This window comes from Vanessa atalanta, chromosome 2, assembly GCF_905147765.1.
Source record: "Vanessa atalanta chromosome 2, ilVanAtal1.2, whole genome shotgun sequence".
Taxonomy (NCBI): domain Eukaryota; kingdom Metazoa; phylum Arthropoda; class Insecta; order Lepidoptera; family Nymphalidae; genus Vanessa; species Vanessa atalanta.
The window spans coordinates 14341453-14360280 of NC_061872.1; the positions used below are offsets into that span (position 1 = coordinate 14341453).

General features: G+C 44.9%; 2 protein-coding genes across 10 annotated transcripts; one reads left to right on the plus strand and one right to left on the minus strand.

Annotated features, from left to right (window-relative positions):
* Positions 1 to 84: 84 nt before the first annotated feature.
* LOC125073063 (protein transport protein Sec16A) lies at positions 85 to 16744 on the minus strand. Of its 9 annotated transcripts, none has more exons than XR_007120026.1 (26): positions 16605 to 16625; positions 16377 to 16525; positions 13244 to 16149; positions 12905 to 13119; positions 12621 to 12668; positions 11446 to 11586; positions 11119 to 11295; positions 10922 to 11015; positions 9949 to 10011; positions 9531 to 9630; positions 9301 to 9454; positions 9095 to 9228; positions 8556 to 8640; positions 8298 to 8378; positions 8048 to 8146; positions 7594 to 7950; positions 7233 to 7510; positions 6878 to 7165; positions 6712 to 6804; positions 6139 to 6438; positions 4429 to 4512; positions 3892 to 4092; positions 3237 to 3328; positions 2904 to 2995; positions 2433 to 2823; positions 85 to 1965 (listed from the first exon to the last, which is right to left on the minus strand). XR_007120026.1 is itself a non-coding variant. In XM_047683811.1 (26 exons), the coding sequence occupies exons 2-26, from the start codon at positions 16446 to 16448 to the stop codon at positions 2642 to 2644; spliced, it is 6255 nt and encodes a 2084-aa protein (XP_047539767.1). In that variant the 5' UTR covers positions 16449 to 16525; positions 16605 to 16625; the 3' UTR covers positions 2017 to 2641. The 9 variants fall into 9 exon arrangements, 8 of the variants coding, with proteins under 8 accessions (XP_047539715.1, XP_047539743.1, XP_047539726.1 ...); XM_047683811.1 differs by lacking the exon at positions 85 to 1965 and having other exon boundaries at positions 2017 to 2823; positions 7594 to 7699; positions 7781 to 7950; XM_047683759.1 differs by lacking the exon at positions 85 to 1965 and having other exon boundaries at positions 2016 to 2823; positions 16610 to 16744.
* A 350-nt stretch (positions 16745 to 17094) lies between these two features.
* Positions 17095 to 18525, plus strand: LOC125070202 (apoptosis regulatory protein Siva-like). The gene is made up of 4 exons (XM_047679960.1): positions 17095 to 17374; positions 17496 to 17644; positions 18036 to 18187; positions 18348 to 18525. The coding sequence occupies exons 1-4, from the start codon at positions 17266 to 17268 to the stop codon at positions 18385 to 18387; spliced, it is 450 nt and encodes a 149-aa protein (XP_047535916.1). The 5' UTR covers positions 17095 to 17265; the 3' UTR covers positions 18388 to 18525.
* Positions 18526 to 18828: the final 303 nt, after the last annotated feature.

The window sequence follows — 18828 nt, forward strand, 5'->3', positions numbered from 1 at the left end:
AAGTATATTTAAAAAATCATGACAGTAGGCACGTGCGATGATTTATATATTACGAAGGTGGATAGAATAAAAGTCAATATAAGCATTAACGTAAACAATTTATTTAAATAATTTCAATAAGATGAATTATTATAATACATTACGGAATACACGTTGCTTGCCGCGAGCGTCAAATATACAGACATTCGTCATCATTACACCTTTATACAAATACACGAACATAGTAGCGCCAGTCCGTCGCTACGACCTCCCCCTACCCCCTACCTCTATACAACCTGCCTCGCCCTCTATCATTCTCGATATATAAAACAACATTATCTGTACATAACCTTTAAATCTTATTTTTACATAGAACATTAAAATGAAAATGTCTAAAGAAAGAATATTCTAGAAGATTTCTAACGTTTATTGTCTATAATTGAGATGAAAAAATGAAGACCGATTCTATTGCACCATAATTTAAGAGAAAATAATTGAAGGAAACTATGATCCTAAGAGATAAAATGTAAAGAATTAACATAAATATAATACCAATTTCATTTTCAATTTATATAATAATAAAAATTCATTTAATCTATTCTAAAATAGTGTTACCATTAGACGACTCCCGGTATAACCAGTTTTTCTTGCCAAAAGTAAATATGATATAACTTTTTTTTTGTAAAACAGATAAAGCGTGGGATTTTATAATTAACTATGATTGTTATCGACACTTTAGTTTAAATCTTACTTCTTGATTTTAAATAGTAAAACTGAACGTCCAGAACAGGGGAAAACATTTAAATCAAATAAAACATTGACAAAGATAGCATTAATTTACACAAAGTAAAATATATCTAACTCGGAGTCGAAATGAGAACTAATTAACTAATGTATAGTTGTCCTACTTCGAACAAACCAGCGATACGAAGCGGAGCGGTCCGTAGAGTTACGACTACAATGAAGCAAATATAGACAAAATAGGTACTGCCCTTCCGCTTTGCTTAGTAGCGCAGGTGTGTAAGGTCGCTAATACATCTACGAAAGGAAACAATCCGGATAATCGTAAGAACGCCAAGCGTCAACACTATTTGTTAACCTTTTCGATAAAAACTTTTATTACGCAGATAATTTTTTTTTAAATGTATTCTCACTCGATTATAAATTATCTTATTTTGATGTACAAAACACACACATTGAGAATCATTACATTGTTTTTTATAATAGTATACTTTTCCTAATAATTTATTGCCTTGTAGAATTAATCGTCTGTGTGGGAGCAGATTAACAAATATTTTATATACCTCATCTAGTCATGACACTAGTTAATCGTCGTTTCTAAGGCTAGTATGACCGTAACTTTAACAAAAATAACAAATTGTAAAACTTTACTTGAAAATGGGACACACAAAACAGCTTGACAAGAAAATTTGAATAAAATCATTAAGTGGCAAACTAAGTACTATCAGAGGAGCGCGATAAATCACGAGACATTCTAATAACATTACCTCGCCGGTCGCGGTCGATTCCAAAACTTGTGTTTGCAAGTTGCAAGAGTGCAATTCAGGGTTGTTACATACAGAATATTTTTAATAAAGATTATGTTGTAAAAATAAAGATTTTGTAAATCTATAGAGGAATGTAATATGTTATATTAACATAAAAATAACACGTTCTAAAGTTTTGAACACATCTCCGCGACCGAACTGACGAAGGGAAATGCAGCTTTCACGATCGCACGATTACGGTGCGGCCGTCGCTTTATGATTTAGTTTCCGATGTCGCTTCCGTATCGTCCGATCGCGTTGGTGTGTCGGTGTACCCTTAAACTAATTACTATAACAACCCTGTCTTTTCATATTATTTAAAAGGAATATATTATCGAGTTATAAATTTGAATCCATTGATATTTCTATAGCAAATTTAAATCCCACTTCGGAAATCGTCGTTGTTGGCCGTGATCAGAGCCGGGTCGTAGATGCCGCCCTATTTAAAAGAAAAAAATCGGTGATTAATAAATTATTATATTTATTATATATGTATAGAATTAAAAAAAATGTAGACTACGAGTAATAAAGTAATACGCCATACAGTGGCGTAGCGTTTTCGCTTACTTGCAAAGGCATTGTACGAACATGACAATTTTTAGTGTCAATGACCTTTTTGATCAGGTGTTGTTCGTTTGCATTCGCTTTCGCGCGAATTCGCTTCGCCAGATGAGCCACAGAACCGTTTAATATATGTTATAAGTGAGACATTTATGTACTTGTACCTGCTGCTAGTGACCGTTCGGTACTTTATCGGATTCCTGGGTGCATGAAATTACATGTATTTTCATTAAATTTTTCCAAATTATATATTTTTAATTAATATTTATGAGGTTATATAGTAATATGTGAAGGTCGACGCAATGTCGAATATTTTAATAAAATCGAATGGAAGATCCCTCGTACCTCCGTCGGCGGCGGCGTCGGAGTGGGAAGGGGGGAGTCTTCGGGAGAGGACGGAATATTTACTTGCACCGGCTCGAGCATTCGCTGAACATTACATAGGAACGGTCATGGAAGATTACCGGAGAGGAAATAGTAATCTATGGCTGCAGAGGGACGGGACAACTCGTTTTAGTAAAATATATCAACAGGATAAAAGTTGGGGGCTGAATCTACATTAATTGTGAATCTGAGTATGGGCGAGTAGCGACCTGCGGCGCGGGCGGCGCGGGCACGAAGTACTCGGCGGGCGCCGGGCCGGCGGGCGCGGCGGGCGCGGGGGGCGCGGGCGGCGCGGCGGCGGCCACGCGCGCGCCGCCCGGGTTCAGCACGTCCACGTACGACTTCTTTATGTCTGCGGCCGAGCAAGGGTGCGGTGTGTTATTGCGAGATTATTAGTTGTTGGAGTACTGTATGTGCTGTGAGTGCACTCACGTCGTCCTCTCTGCATTTTAAAGATGTTGGATACGGGCATGGCCGGGGGCGCCCCGAGCGCCGCCGGGGACTGCAGCGGAGTCGACGTGCTTCTGGAAGTACGATGTATTTATGTAGTTATTGCGACATTCACGGTTTTATTCTATTTTTAACACGCCCTATGCTAAAAATTTAAACGAGCTACATTATGAATATTTTCAGACTTCTATTATTTTTTCTAACACTACATACCAATCGCTGCCGAATGAAATAGTTGTTGAGGTCCCATCTTAAGCCATAAGGTCAGATAACAACTTTATTTATGAATAATTAATAATAGAATATGTTCCTCACAGTCCCGTGGGGGGCGGTGGCGGGGGGGCAGGCGCGTCCGCGTCGGCGGCGTCCATGTCCCGCCAGCGCTTGTGTTGCTCGTCCCACACGATCTGCGGCACAAGCACACACACACTCAGCCATGCGCGTCCAAACACGACTCGCCGATGACTCATATCCCATGGTTAAATATTTGATATTTGTAATCGATCGCACACACGTCGAGGACTTACCTCTCGTTTTCGTTAAAGTTTAGTGAGAAGTGCTAGAAATAATAAAAGACAAAAATCGGGGACAATCTTTATTACGTTTACAATCTATCACAATACAGCGAGCGTGTACCGCATAAACTATTACATAAATTTGTACATATAAAACAGTGTACATATACGAGTATAAAGTACATAGGTGTTAGTTTATAAGGTCGTATCGAGCTATACAAACATATTAAATTCAATTACATATACTATTATAGTTATAAGTACACGTTAGATCGATATTAATACATTCTATAAAATTATATTTTTTTAATAATTACCTTCTAATTTACCGAATATATGATTCACTATATATTATAAATATATTTCAATAAAATACGAGTGCTATAGTATGAGTCTCGAGGGGTACATCACATTAGAGTGGGCATGTTTAACGAGGAGAGTGTGGGCTGACTCACGGTGGGGTTGGTGTCGTCGGGCAGGATCATCTGGTTGGGGGCCCGCAGCGAAAGCTTGGTGAGGATGCCACCAAGCCAGCCGCCGCCCCCTCCGCCGCCGCCGGCGCCCCCTCCCGCACCGCGCCGCTCGCCCTTAGCGCCGCCCTCGCTCCTGCCCTCCTTGCCGTTGGACTGCGGACTGTCGGAGTCCCGATCGACTTGCTGCGATTTTAGTGACAGTATGTAGAACAACGTAAAGCTATAAAGCAATACATACGACGAACGAATGATGACGCTTCATAAAAATCTTTTTACAAGATAATTATATCTCATATATTATTAATGTACAGGTGCGACCGACGGCACGTACGAAATGTATAATGTTTAGTAACGTTGTTTATAACGTCGACGGGGGATGATTATTGATGCTGAACTCGCTCCGTTTCGTCCGGTTCAGGTCGGAAGGGCCTCGGCAGTATTATATCTTAAGCGAGCGCGTCGACCCGCGGGCGGGGCGCCTGCGGGGCGTGCAGTACTCATACGCGGAGGGGTACTCACGTCTGCGGACTCGGCGCGCTCGTCCTCCCGCGGCGCGCGCGTGGCCCCCGGCATGGTGATGGTGGGCCGCGAGCTCTCCGCGCTCTGCGTAGCCGACATACGACACGGTGTTAATGGACCGAATTCAAAGTATCGTTTGACTTGTTTTTAAAAATGAGAGGAAGGCGATCACACAGCAGAACATTTTAGTAAATCAGGGGGAATGTTAAGCAAATATCGAAGGCAACTCGTCTCGGCAAAGTTAAAAACGTATGAACGAATGATTCGATTTGTTGTTTTTTTCTTTGCTTGGAACTGGCGAGGTGGTCGTTAGGGCTGAAATTTTTTCGACCTCGCGTTACATGGCAGGACCATCGATTTTTGAAAGATTTTTCATCGAGATGATAACCTCGAACCGTCCGATCGTCCGACGACGAGCCGGGTGTGGTTCCGACGCCCCACGGAGTGCCGGCCCGTTATCGGCTCTATGAAAAATCTTTAAGCCGTGGGTCAATAAAACGACTATAATTTTTAGTAACCATTTATTGCCAACACTACAGGAATATACAAGTCAGCGGGTGCCTCTACGACAGTAACACAATATCATAGAACATGTCAGCTCGTGCGTTAGTTAAATTAAGTATCAGAACAACGAACGGATAATTCGAATGCAAGGCAATCGTTTCGAGCTCTCGTCGAGGAGAAGTCAAGTGTCATATTTTTTATTTCAAATAAAAATAAAAATAAAAATATCAGATCCGTCATATCACAGGACAGCAAGGTGAAGCGACAACTTAACAAATAGAACATCGCGTAACGAATAAATATTTATAATAAATAACGAATACGAGTGTCAATGTGAATGCACTAGAGCGGCGCGTCGACGTCGTACGTGCGCGGCGCGGACACGCAGTAGCGCGCGTGCGCGTCGCGCGGCGGGCGCGGCGGGCGCGGCTCGCGCAGGCCCAGCGGCTCGTCGATGGCGAACGTGGCGCCCGGCGCGCGCCGCGCCAGCAGCGACTCGAAGCGCCGCACGCTGCGCTCCACCGTCTCGCGCAGGCGCAGGCGCCGCCCGCCCTCCTCCTCCGCCTCCTCCTCCGGCTCGTCGATGGGGAACGTGCCGCCGAACACGAGCGGCCGCAGCGCGCGCCGCGACGCCTCGCTGCGGGCCCACGACTCCACCGTGTTGCCGATCACGGCGCCGTAGCGCGAGCGGGGCGGGGGGCCCGGCGGCGCGCGGCGCGGCACGGCGGGGGGCCCGGCGGGGAGTCCAGCGGGGGGCCCGGCGGGCGCGCGGCGCCGACGCAGGCCGGCCGGGGGCGGCGCGGGCTGCCCCCACAACACGCGTTAGCACACTTGCACACACATGTTATGAGCGCGACGCTGGCACCGGTTCGACGTTTGTGCGGAATCGCGGATCTATTTTTGGCGTATAATTCTTCGACGCGAGAGAACGGAAAAAGCCGTTTTCGTTCGGTAAATATCGTGTCACCGGGATGTGAAATCGAAAATCTTGGAACAAAACGCTCGTTCTGTTATTTCAAAGGTCGAGTCGACGAAATTTAACCATAAATATTCCACCGTAACGAAACGCAATGAAACTGACTTCAAACTTTGTATAAATGAACATCACAAATTAGCTTCATCGAAGCAAATTATATTTATATCGATGTTCCCAGTAACTCTTTTAAGTGCATAATTAAACGTATATGAAGAGTGTCGGCGACTCACCTCGTTGTACCCGTAGTGCGCGTCGGGCTGCCAGTACGGGTCCGCGTACGAGTTCGCCTGTTCCTCGTAGCCGTACTGCGGCTCGTAGTGCTGCTGCTGCTGCTGCTGCTGCTGTTGCTGCGGTTGTTGGTGATGCTGCTCCTGCGCGGATTCCGGGACTAGCTGCTGTGGTTGCGGCTGCGACTGAAACTGCTGATGTTGCTGCAGCTGGCCTTGCTGCTGGTAGTACTGGGCGGCGTAGTCAGGGGTATCTTCCACGGGTTCAGGATACTTTTGAATCGGCTGCGTCTGGTGCAGGGTCTGAAAATTAATAAATTAAACTTTTGTAGTATCGAATTATTTTATTAATATAAAAGGGTCAAAAATAATGATTACAATTATAATTTACTGTTTATCTACAACGGTAACGACAAAATAATATTACTTTTTACAGATTCATTTCGTACATCACCACAATATATCCTTCGGACGTCGTCCTCTCCACTCTATATGTGTAGTATACTAATCGTAGTTGACAACTAATTTCGCTAAATGTATAAACATACTCTGGTAACGAACACACGAGGCACCAACCTGGTCCCACTGAGCGTACTGCGTTCCGTCGGCGTAGGGCTCCGCGTAGGGCTCGGCGCGGTGCTGCGGGGTGTGCTGCTGCGACGCCTCCGCCTGCGACACGAGACAGAGCGTTAGCGGGGCGCCAGGAGCACGGGGGGCGGGGAGGGCGCGGCGGAACACGCACCGACAGCTGCGCCGCCACGGCATGCAGCTCGTGCAGCCAGCGCTGGTGGCGCGGCGAGGCGTCAGCACTGGCGTCCTCGGGCGCCGAGCCCGCGTCGTCGGCCGCGTCGTCCTGCAGCGCGGGGTCGTAGTACTTGAGGCGGTCGGCCAGCTGCGCCACGGCCAGCGTGAGCGCGGGCGCGCGGCGCGGCGACCGCGTCAGCGCGCGCGCGGCGCGCTCGGCGTAGCGCAGCGCGCGCTCGCACTGCCCCACGTCCGCCAGCCGCGTCGCCAGCACCAGCTTGTACACCTGCGGGGCAGCGGCGTTAGCGCGTGTCGGGGGGGGGGGGGGGCTGGCGGCGGGAGGCGGCGCTCACCGTCAGCTCGTCCAGCACGTGGTCCTGCTGCGCCGAGCCGAGCGACAGCGCGTACTCGTATATCTCGGTGGCGAATATCGCCTCGTTGGTGGCGAAGCGCGCCAGCGTGGTCGCGCGCGGGTCGGCCAGCAGCAGCGAGAGGCGCGGGGCGGAGACGGGCGCGGCGGGGTCGGCGGTGGGCCGCAGGGGCGCCAGCGGGTGCGGGGAGAGCGGCTCGCCCGCGGACAGGTAGCAGAACTGCGCGGAGTACGGCAGCCCGCGCGCACTGAGCGTGTCGCCTGGACGGGCATCATTCGACGCGTAAAAGCTCCGATCGGGAGTGATCTGAGTAATCGATAGGGGACAGTGCCGCGGGTCTCACCGAGCTGCGTCATGGTGCGGCGGTCGTGGTCGGGACGCGCGCTGGCGTTGGCGAGCAGCATGGCGGCGTGCGGGCGCCAGTCGCCCCAGCGCGGGTCGGCCGCGCCCTGCGGGGACATGGCGGGTTGAACGTTCGTATCGCACGAGGCGAGCGGCGGGGCGAGCGGCGGGGCGAGGTGGACACTCACGGCCAGCAGCGGCGGCGCGCGCAGCGCCAGCGCGGCGTACAGCGAGTGCAGCGGGTCGCGGTGCGCCAGCGAGGCCACGAAGCGCGCGCTGACGGCGGCCCGCGCGCGCCGCTCGCCGTGCGCCGCCAGCTGCAGCGCGTGGCCCCACAGCCCGCAGTCCATGGCGTACTCTGGCGGGCACGCGTTCGTTAGGTTACGCTGCTGGTGTGCTCGGTGACTTTATATATTATGATGAATGAATATATACTCTCGAGATCTCCGACTCACCGAGGGCCTCCTGCCGGTTGCCATAAATGAGATACTCTCGGTAGCGCTCGAGCGCCTCTTTTTCATCGACGACGGGTTTGACCTTCGCATCCTCTTCTGCTGTAATCGAACGAACGTTAATTATCAGAATTGTTATTAAAACTGCGCGCTGAAATAATATCACAGCAAAATGAAAGAAGAACAATTATTTGAATGCATAATATTTTATTAGTGGGAAACAGCTACGCCGGCGGGAGCGATTCGGACTCACCCAGCATCGAGGGCAAGTCGCACTCCCCATCCTCCTCCCCCTCTGCCTCGACACAACCCGAAGACAGCGAGCCACCCTTCTCTGCAAAAGAAACAAAATGGTGTGGATATACGTAAGTCGAATAGTATATAAGTATTACACAGTGGGAATGTATTTCAATGGTCAACATTGTCAACTCATTCTGTGATTACTTGGCACTTAGACGTTTCATATAATATCCATAAAATATAAAGACGTAAGGGTCAGTAGAATTCGTACCTGTACTCTTGTCGGACGGTATCTTGTACTCGAACTCTTTCGTGTTCTTCATTAGCAACTCGGCAACATCCGAACCAACGACCACCTGAAATTTTATCAAAATTTACACCTTAGTGAAATATATCCATCGTTTAATAAAGAACAAGTCGGTTTTCGTCACTAAAATGTAAAATGACAGACTGACATGCAACGCTCAGCCTTTCGTTGGAATGAAATTTTGTACAGAGGAGTGTCTTATGGAACGTAGGTGACCACTAACAACGAATTTTTCAAAATTTAGGGTAAGCTTTATAGGGGATGAAAATTTGTTTGGAAATTCGTTATTTTGTTCGTTAGAAATAGGGTAGTCGTAAAACAGCTGCTACAGCGTTTTTAAAGGTTTATCCCTCAAAAGGATATCTATTTTGAAATTTCAAATATGGAAATTCGTATATTTCAATTCGGCAACGCAAGTTACCGAAAAACTCTAATGTTTAAGAAAATTCGGTGGGCTTCTGTATAATATTTCCGATGGGGACACGGCTAGGGTCAACGCTCACCCCGTTCTGACGCAGCATCAGCGCCAGCAGGTCCCACAGCAGCGCGTAGCCGATGACGTCGCCGCCGTCGCGTTGCCGCGCGCTGCGCACCCGCGACTCGCAGTACTCCACCACGCTCTTCTTGTGGGTGACGCCTGGACAGGTCAGTCGGTTAGTGGCGGCCGCGGGGCGGCGGCGGGGGGCGGGGCGGGGGAGCGAGGCGTCACCTCTGAGCAGCGGGCCCGGGTAGGCGGCGAGCGCGGCGGCGGCGGGGTCGCGCTGCAGCAGGCGCGCCAGCGGCAGCAGCTGCAGCGGCGGCGCGCGCCCGTCCACGGGCCAGCCCGCGCTCAGCAGCACCAGCGCGCGCGCGCCCAGCACGCCCTGCGACACGAGCGCCGGTCAGTGTCCGGTGCCTTCTGCGCGCCGTCCGCGCCGGTCGCGCCGCCCTCCGACCTACCTTGACGTGCGCCGTGGAGTACTTGAAGGGCGTCATCCGCTCGGAGCGCACGGTGGACTCGTCGAGGTGCAGGTTCAGCGACATGTCCGTCGTCAGCTCCCTGCGTCGCGGAACAGACGTCAGAATCGTTCGGCGAAGCGACGGCCGACGCCTCTCTGGCGCTTACTACGGTCTACGTTTGTACGCGACGCGATGAAGCTCCAGCGAGACGTGTGACATGTATGGACGACTAGTATACGATCATTATAACACAAAACATGTAAGACACGTGGGTACGCTGGGAGCGAAATAGATACGTGCAAATGAGTTCCCGGGATGACCGAATGATGAGAGTTAGTAAAACAAATAATATGTCGAATGATAATTGTGAGCGGGTGACGTGCACGCATGCGATGCTGTGTGGGGGGAGGGGTGTTACCTGTCGGAGAGGTCAGTGCGCAGCGAGAGGGCGTCGCGCGCGGCTCGCGAGCTGCCGTAGTACCTACAGCAATGAGCACTGCATTGCACCTCGCGTACTGAACGCAATGAGTGCCAAGCGGTTATTATATTACCCCGCCTTACCGTAACGCCTCGTATTTTTATTCATTATTTTCTTTTATTTTTAAACGTACGAAATATTTTGTTACGGTAATGTGGTATATAATGAGAGCATTAATAATCAGTATGCGAATATATTTTGAATCCGGTCAGTACTTGTAAACAAATTAATTACAATTTGAAACTAATCAAAACATTTACTATTCATAAATCACACGTGACGGACTCAAAGTATTTTCGGGATACGAAATATGAAACTGCAATCCACAGTATTATTTCCCATGACGTGGCCAGTGATTGGTTATTCTTTTTATAATATGTGTTGTGAAAATGAAAGCATATTATTATTAATACCTAATATATACAATACACGAGGGCGGGACGAAGAATTGGACACCGTATATGGACAGGAACAGAACTAATTGTGCTAAGGAAATTGTTCCTACAATTTGATAATTGAACGTCGTGCCGCTTTATCAAAAAAATCCATTAAGACTTGGTGGCGACTTTAGGGAATCATATTGAATACAGCCGTCAAAAAGTAGGGGATTATTTTAAAAGCAACCTGCCGAGTGTTGATGATTTTAAATAAACATCTTAGGCAGAAAAAGAAGTCGAGCCACCGTCAATGCTAAAATTACAGACTAATCTTTTTCAGTCCGCGAACTATTCGTTCACCCTCGTGTTGAACAGGCTAAAGTACTGTCATGTAAATCGAAGATTGACGAAAAAGTTGTCATATCACGATGTTTTAAAAATATATATTTTTTGTATTCGAGCACACTCGCACTCGAATGCAATACGACCAGCCACTGCAACGCAATGGTCCGTCGGCGCGGGGAGTGGTCACATACGTGTCTGCGGGCTTGAGTCCGTTGGCACTGGACCGGCCCGAGTGCACGCTGCCGCGCTCCTCCGTGCGCGCCTCGTAGCCGAGCTGGCCGTAGCCTATGACAAAAACATGTTCATGTTTTCGGGAATACATTTCTCTACTGTAAAGCAGAGGCAGCAGCAGATATAATCGGATAAGATCCCGCAACCCGCAACTCACCGTCCGCGTAGAGGTTGCCGTAGAGGCCGGGCGTCAGCAGCTGCTTGTAGAGGCGCATGTAGGCGGCGGGGTCGGTGCGGCTCAGGCGCTCGTAGTACTCGTAGTGGCGGCGCTGCGCCTCCAGCGCCGAGCCCCACGCGCCCGCGCCGCCCGCGCCCGGCGCGCCGCCCGACACTGCTGGACAGAATACTTTCGACTACTTTTCCGATACATATTTTAGGATTACCGTTCAATCAATGAAACGGTAACGCCGCTCCGTTCGTCGTAGGGACGGGCGGTGAACTCATACCGTGAATGATACACGCCGCAAGTGGACGCGGTCAGTACCTCGGTCAGCATCATAGTAGTGATGGTGCCGATGTCGGCGCCACTCGTCGCGGTGCGCGCGGCGGCGCGGCTCGTCGGCCTCCTCGTCCGTGGCCGTGGCCTCGCGCGAGCCGGCGCGGGAGCCCGACGAGTACGTCTCGTCTGTTTCAGTCGATACCACGTAAGTGTGCCGCTTCGAAATCATCGCTATCACTAACATCGAATTCTAGAATGTATTGAGTCGTCTATTCGTATCTTCCGATTGTTCCAGTGCGTTGCTTTGCATGGCTGCGTTATAAAGATTAAACGATAATATCGGAGTTCTCTTCGGATACGGAATGCCGTTTCGATTAAAAGCGAAATTTATTATTACAGACCAAATAAAAAATTAAGTATAGCGAGAAAAAGAGTATTCATATATTAGGTAAAATGAGCAAACATGCGAAGAAGCTTAAATAAAAACAACATGTAGATATCTCAGTCTTTTTGGAGATAAATGTTTATCTCTCTCGATCGAGATCGTTTTAATACGAGCCAGATACCAGTTTGAAGTGTGTTTTTATGTTCAATGAAATGTTTACGCATGCTCTATCGCTTCGATTGTGACAAAGCAGTTATTTTTTCTATGTCCGGTTTGGTAAAGTGATTTCGTTTCGCAAGATGTAGAGTGTACATTATGTTGACAAAAATCCCTTGTAATGCTATTCCTAAAAAACCGCATGGCATGCATAATGATGGCTCTTCATATTGTGAAAATTGTAACTTTGATAAGTATTTCACTTTAACAGTACATCGTTGAATTAGTTTATATATCGACGTTTTAGTAATATCTGCGAGTGTGTGCAGAATTTTTAAAACCATACTATCAATTATTAAGCTATAATTTAATATCAACAGTTTTATTTGATATCTTGTACGATAACTAGAAATAAAGTGTTCGTGAATAGATAAAATCAATGTAATTTTTCTTAACTAGGTTACAAATTCTTACTGCAATTTATGTTACAAATTCACATTATAATGGCCATTCGTTAGTCCTATTACGCGCAGGTGCCGGTAGCTTCGTCGTACATGAAATATAGACAACAAAAAAACAAGCTCAGCATGTAGCGACTCAGACGGTACGGGCAGCCCACGCGGGGGTGAGAATGCCGGCGCGTGCGCTCAAACACAGCATCACATACAACCACAGGTACCTTTGCTTCTACTACTAGCAGTTTTAGCATCGCCACTGAACGTTACGACTGCAAAATAAAATAACATGACGTGATGCGATAGATCAAGAATTTCGTAATATTTAAACAGACATTGCTCATTTAACTACTGAGAAAAATTTAATTAAGCACTACTGGATTACTGAAGAAGTTCACAAAGACGAGAGTTGTATTTACGTCGAGCCACGAGTATTCCTCGTTCGCTGTCCCGTTCGAGACGGATACAACTACTGGGGAGAGGGGGCGGAGGAGGGGGCGACACTCGCCTTTTCTGCGGTCGCCGTCGTCCCGCTCGCGGCGCAGCGAGGCGTACTTGCGCGGGTCGATGTCGCGGTAGCGGCGGTCGGAGTGTTCGCGGGGCCGCTCGCGGCGCGCGCGCTCGTCGGCGTGGCGCTCGCGCTCCAGCGTGTGGTGGCGCCGCCGCTCCTTGTCGTCCCCGCGCGGCGGCCGGGACGACGTGTACGACCCCTCTCTGTATTGCCTGTTTGGAAAATTTTCTTTAAATCTTTCAAGAAAGTTTTAATTACTGCAGTCGTCGAATTACGTTTTTGAGCAGTCGAGTAGCTTCGTGTTGAGTTATTTGTGTAAAACGATCGAAAACTCACCTCCGATTTTTCTCTCGGTCGCTGTAGTAGTCGGTGTCTTCGGTCTCGTATCGGTGGCTTCGAGTGCTGCGTCGGTGTCGTCTACCTTCAGGGCTGCCGTCTTTGTCGCGTCTTTCCCGATCCCAGTCCCTGTCCCTGTCCCTGTCCCTGTCCCGCCTGTCTTTGTCGGGACGCCGCTCGTCTCTGCCCGATCGCCTCTCAGATTCGCGCTCGTATTTTCTTTCGCCTCGAGAGTATCGACCTCTTTCTTTATCCCTGTCCCTGTCTCGATCTCTTGAAGACTTTTGTTTGTCCCTGTCTTTTCTCGGGGATCCTTTGAAAGCTCGGTCTCTCTCCGAATCCTCACCTGAGGTGGCGCGATTCAGAGATTGTCTTCTCGAATCGTTAGTTGGGTAATCAGTTGCGTCTGTAGCATCATGGTTACGATCTTTTGTCGGTTCCACCGTATTGGCATTGGAGCCATCGTACGTCGGTTCCCTCGAAAAAGACATATCTACCGATGAAACGACGCTCAAATCTTGCAAATTTTCGCCTTCCATTGTGATCTCTCTTTGTTGATCATCAACAGATAGGCTGAAATCAGGAGATGTGGCATTACTAGCTTCTCTTGCTCCGATTATACTCCTCGATGGATTCCTCGCAGGAGGTTCAGTATAGTCGGAACCGTCCACGTTTTGCTCGCGAATGTCGGTTGGTCCCGCGTCGGGTGATATTGGATAGTCACGATCAACTCCAGTGACAACTCTTTGTTCATTTGCAGAAGCAAAATTCTGAGTTTGATATTGAGGATATTCATCATTACTTGGCTCCCCGGGCACCATCCTATCCAAGCCCACAGGTCTTCTATCGCCTCCTCTTGTAGTTACTGTTTGCGAGTAGGTATCGGGCATTTGTTGGCCATCAGCTTGCCTGTAAGGTCGATCACTATCAGTCGGTTGCCCGTCAATTTGTCGGTCCATGTAGTCATCGGCTGTTTGATTGTAGGAATTATGAGTTTCTGTCTGCTGACCAGGCACCATTCGCGCTAAGCCCGGAGGAGGCTCATCACCAGAAATATTTAAATTCTGATTGTATTCCACCTCTTGTTGTCCCACGCCCATTCTTCTTAGCCCTGGTGGGGGGATATTACGACTAAAATCTGTATTTTCACCATAGTCCACACTAGATAAATGGGCAGTTTGTAAATACTCATTTCTATCATTCTGTGGGGCTATTTCCAAGTTATCAGGTACCTGCGAAGGTAAAGGCATTGATCTGTAGCTTGATACCTGTGGTTGATCAGGTCTCTCTGAATTATCAGGCGTGGTTTCCAAATTAGCTCCAAAGTTAGCAGAGAGCCTGTCTTGCTGAACAACTTTACTAACAGCAGCTGGTGAAGTTAAGATTTGGTTAGAGTTTGGAGGTGCATATGCCTGAGGCTGAGGATTCACAGGTGGCACTTTAGAAATATTTTTATGTGAAAATGGTGCAGCATTTTTGAATGGATTCTGACTCGAAGAAGTTGGAAAGTTCGTTGTAGGGGGTAAAGGCATCGTTGATATAGTTGGTGGCTGGCTAGGAGGTTGCGCAATTGATGATGATAATGATGATGGTGTAATATTGGCTGCAGGTAGAGACGGAGCCATTTGTTCAGAATTATTAGTAGATATAGATGGTGATATATTGTGTGATAAGTATTGAGTAGAGACAGGAGGTGGAGGGGGCATAGATGGTTGTGAAATATATTGATTGGATGCCATGGGATTTGGAGATATAGATGGAACGGGTGCTTTCATCTGTTTAGTATCTGATATATTTTCAACATTATGGCTAGAATGTTGAGCATCTAGAGATACATTTTCATGATTAGCTATATTCATATCCTGTATAGAATTAACTAATTCATCACAGCTCTCTCTTCTACTATTACTTTGAATATTACCGACTAGCTTAGACTCCTCAGTGTAATGGTTCGACCATTCACTGTTTATTACATTTTCATTAAAACTAGACTGAGAATAGTTAAAATTTGCCGTGTCAGTGTTTGGTCCTGGGCTACTTTTACTAGAATTCCTGGACTGGTTCTCGCTCCTGTATGTGCCCTCCGATTGTGTATGTGGTCCATCACTAGAATCCTGGGACATTTGTGACTCAATAGACCACTGAGGTGTTAAATTTTCTAAATTAAAGCGCTTTCCTAAAGCTAAATTCGGTAATGCCTCTTTTACAAGTTCTTTGTCGTTTAATGTTTTTATTTCATCGTGTGTGCTGTGTGCAGAAATATTACTGGCCCTTCTTTGAATGTTTGGTTCGTTTGCCACATTGTTCTCGTGGTTAGAATTATCAATGTGTACAGTTTTCTCTTGATCGTCTTGATTGGGTTGAGATATTGTTTGTTGCAGATCAGTATCTTTTTTCTCTTCTGTAGACCAATTCCAGCTATTCGTTGATGCAAAGCTCTCTTCTATTACATTAGCATTATTATAAACTGGAGGCTGTAAAGCTGGCTGAGTAGACGCAGTCTGCGTCATAGGCTTTTGATGTTGTTTAGAAGAATCTTCCCACCCCCAATTCCAGTTATCTTCCCATCCATCAGCATTACCTTCATTTTGTGCAAAATTTTGTTGTTGATGTTGTTGTTGTTGCTGTTGTTGTTGATGTGGTTGTGGCATTTGATTTTGGTAATAATTTTGCTGGTACGAAGGCTGTGCATTATCAAAGTTTTGATTAGGATAGTGTTGATTATATTGCTGTGGCTGTTGGAAGTACTGGTTAGTGTTGTTAACAAATGGTTGCTGCTGATAAACTTGGCCATATTGTTGATTATACTGTGGTTGTTGTTGTGGCATTTGCCACATTTGCTGTTGCTGAGCTGTTGGTGGTGCACCGGGATAATTTGGATACATATCCTGTTGGTTCCCATATGGCTAGAAATAAAAACATTATGTATAACTAAGAGTATTTTTCAAGCCAATCTACAATAATTATAAAATTATTAAATATTTTTAAATCGAATTACGTAGTAAGCATATAAAAAGTAAATTGCATTAAAATTTTATTATTTATAAATCACATGACATTTTCCTATAATCAGCCAGTTATTGAACCACGTCATTGTTTACGTCTGAGTCGATATAACCTGCGCGCTACTCACCTGAGATGCAGCGTAGGCCTGGTGCTCGGAGCTCGGCGGTGGCGCGCTGCCTTGCCGCTTCATCCACGACATGCTGCACTACCGCCGCTTACGTAACATTCGTGGAAGAACCCCTCACATATGTTAGATTGCGCCAAACAGCTTTGTCACTATCACAAAATGAAATTAAATTGAAAACACTTTCACTCTGAAGCATGTATTTTTAACTGCATTATATATATTACTTACACTACCTGGCCTTTTGAGGATATATTATAATTTTAACACTGGAAACTAAATGTTATATTAAATATTTCATGTATAGTTTCGTAAAAAATTGTTGACAGCAACACATCGATCGAAGGTGCCCTGTTGGCAGTGTCGCCATGCTAATTTTGTAACAAGTGTTCGGATACCGATTGTTAATCTATAAAATGACTATTTAAATTATTATCAACTTAAACTAACGTGTATAAGTTCAAAATAAAGGAATTGTATTATAATAAATCTAATTGAACAATTTTCGTTTCTTCGTCTACATAATTTACGTACTCTTAATTTTTGAGTTATACAAATAAAAGTTATTGTTTGCATTAGATGTCTTAAATGTATTATTTGCACGTAAACGTAATATTAATAATAATTTTTGTTTACATTTGCATATTAACTACTTGCTTTTATTTTATTTTTTATTCAGATGCGATTTAAATGTCAGTATGAATTAACTGTCAAGGTGTGACATGACACATTAATAAAGTTGTTGTCTAATGTTTATATATTTATAATAATCTTATATGAAAGACTTTGGTTTCTAAAAATATACAGCGTGACAAAAAAAAATTTAGTTTTACCTACAGATTTAAATATTCTAACAATAATTTTCATTGAAATTCAGTTTTGTAAGTAAACTATGGCCAAAAGATCCAATCCGTACACTGAAGACTTTATTCAACAACGTAAAATGCACGTAGGTCTTAAGCAATTTAATAACAACGAGGACAGATTACAAAAAGTATACGGTAAATCATTATTTGTATATTTTACATAAATTAATATATGTATATTATTTGTGTAAATACCTTACTATGCTGTAAAACAAACTCATACCATGTCATAAATGAGAATTTGTTTTAATTACAGAAAAAACATTACAACTACTGTTCCGTGGAGCGAAGAATATACAAAATGATATTATACAGAGTTGTGACACAGCACATGTTGAGAGAAAGGATGGAATGAAACAACTTTTTATCGGCAAAGATGGCAGCCTATTACATTCTGGGAACATGGTAACTTGTGCACGACTCGTTATGCGAAACATCAGAAATTGCTATACGGTCGAAAATTTAGTAAATATATTTTTGCCTCATTTTGGCAACTATTTTTATTAATATACTTTTGTTAGTTCATGGAATTGAGTTGAGAGTGCTTGCTGTTATATAGATAATTTTAATGAAAGTAATTCTGTCCTTTCTTAAAATTATTTAATGTTAAACCTAAACAATACTAAAACTACTAATTAAGTCCAATGTTTTTTGGATTATTTTTTTTATAATAGTTACTTGTGCAAGTTTCTTCCATATAAGATTCCTTACATTTTTGATATATAAATCAAAAAAAGTTTAGCTTTAATTTAAATAATGAACTTTTAAATAACTCATGCTGTTATTTATTTTCTAGATTACAGAGAAAAGTATTGGAGTGCAGTATTGTGCATGTAATAGGCTGGAGGCAGACAACTGTGCTTACTGTGAAATATCCTTATGTGTTGTGTGCCAGCACCAGTGCAGCATCTGCCAACAATCCTACTGTTCTAAGTGTTCACTAATTGGGTATGATTGAAAATTTCATCCACAAACTTGTCGGCTAAAATTTTTTTTTTAATAAAACACTGAAACATAATTATAATACAACAATTGAATGCTGACAAGTAATTATCATGACATATATATATTGAATTTTATATTTTAATAAAATATTATTCATTTTCAGGTCTGAGGGTGCAGAAATTTGTGTTTCATGTTACAGTTAAAGTTATAAAGTACTATATTTGTGTTTTTAGTTGTAATTGATGTTAATGTGATACAACCTAGGGGCTAAGAGCCATTTAAGAAAGAAGCTTTATTACTGTTTAAGGAAAGAAATAAAACAATTGCATGTCATATAATTATACATGATCTTTTATTTTCGTATAAAAATCATACAAAACCTCATTGTCATCAAACTAAATGTTTGAAAAATTGACATTAAGAGACCTCTTACGAGTCATTTAAAATGTAAGCTAAGCAGACTGAAACAGAGACAAGTAACTTATTTGGTTTCATTAAAATTGATTACCTACTTTACTATAAATTATAGTTTATCTGTTGTAACTTTTTATATTTTTTTAATTATGCATGAAAATTTCATGGAACAAAGTTTTAATATCTACAAAATAATGTATTAACTATTATGTTTTGTTTACTAATTGACT

Coding starts and splice junctions, on each gene's coding strand:
- LOC125070202 (XM_047679960.1), top strand. CDS start 17,266: ATGGCCAAAAGATCCAATCCGTACACTGAAGACTTTATTCAACAACGT. Junction 17,375..17,495: donor CAGATTACAAAAAGTATACG/GTAAATCATTAT, acceptor TTTTAATTACAG/AAAAAACATTACAACTACTG. Junction 18,188..18,347: donor TCTAAGTGTTCACTAATTGG/GTATGATTGAAA, acceptor ATTCATTTTCAG/GTCTGAGGGTGCAGAAATTT.
- LOC125073063 (XM_047683759.1), bottom strand. CDS start 16,448: ATGTCGTGGATGAAGCGGCAAGGCAGCGCGCCACCGCCGAGCTCCGAG. Junction 16,150..16,376: donor AGGCCTACGCTGCATCTCAG/GTGAGTAGCGCG, acceptor TTTTATTTCTAG/CCATATGGGAACCAACAGGA. Junction 9,631..9,948: donor CGCACTGACCTCTCCGACAG/GTAACACCCCTC, acceptor TCCGCGACGCAG/GGAGCTGACGACGGACATGT.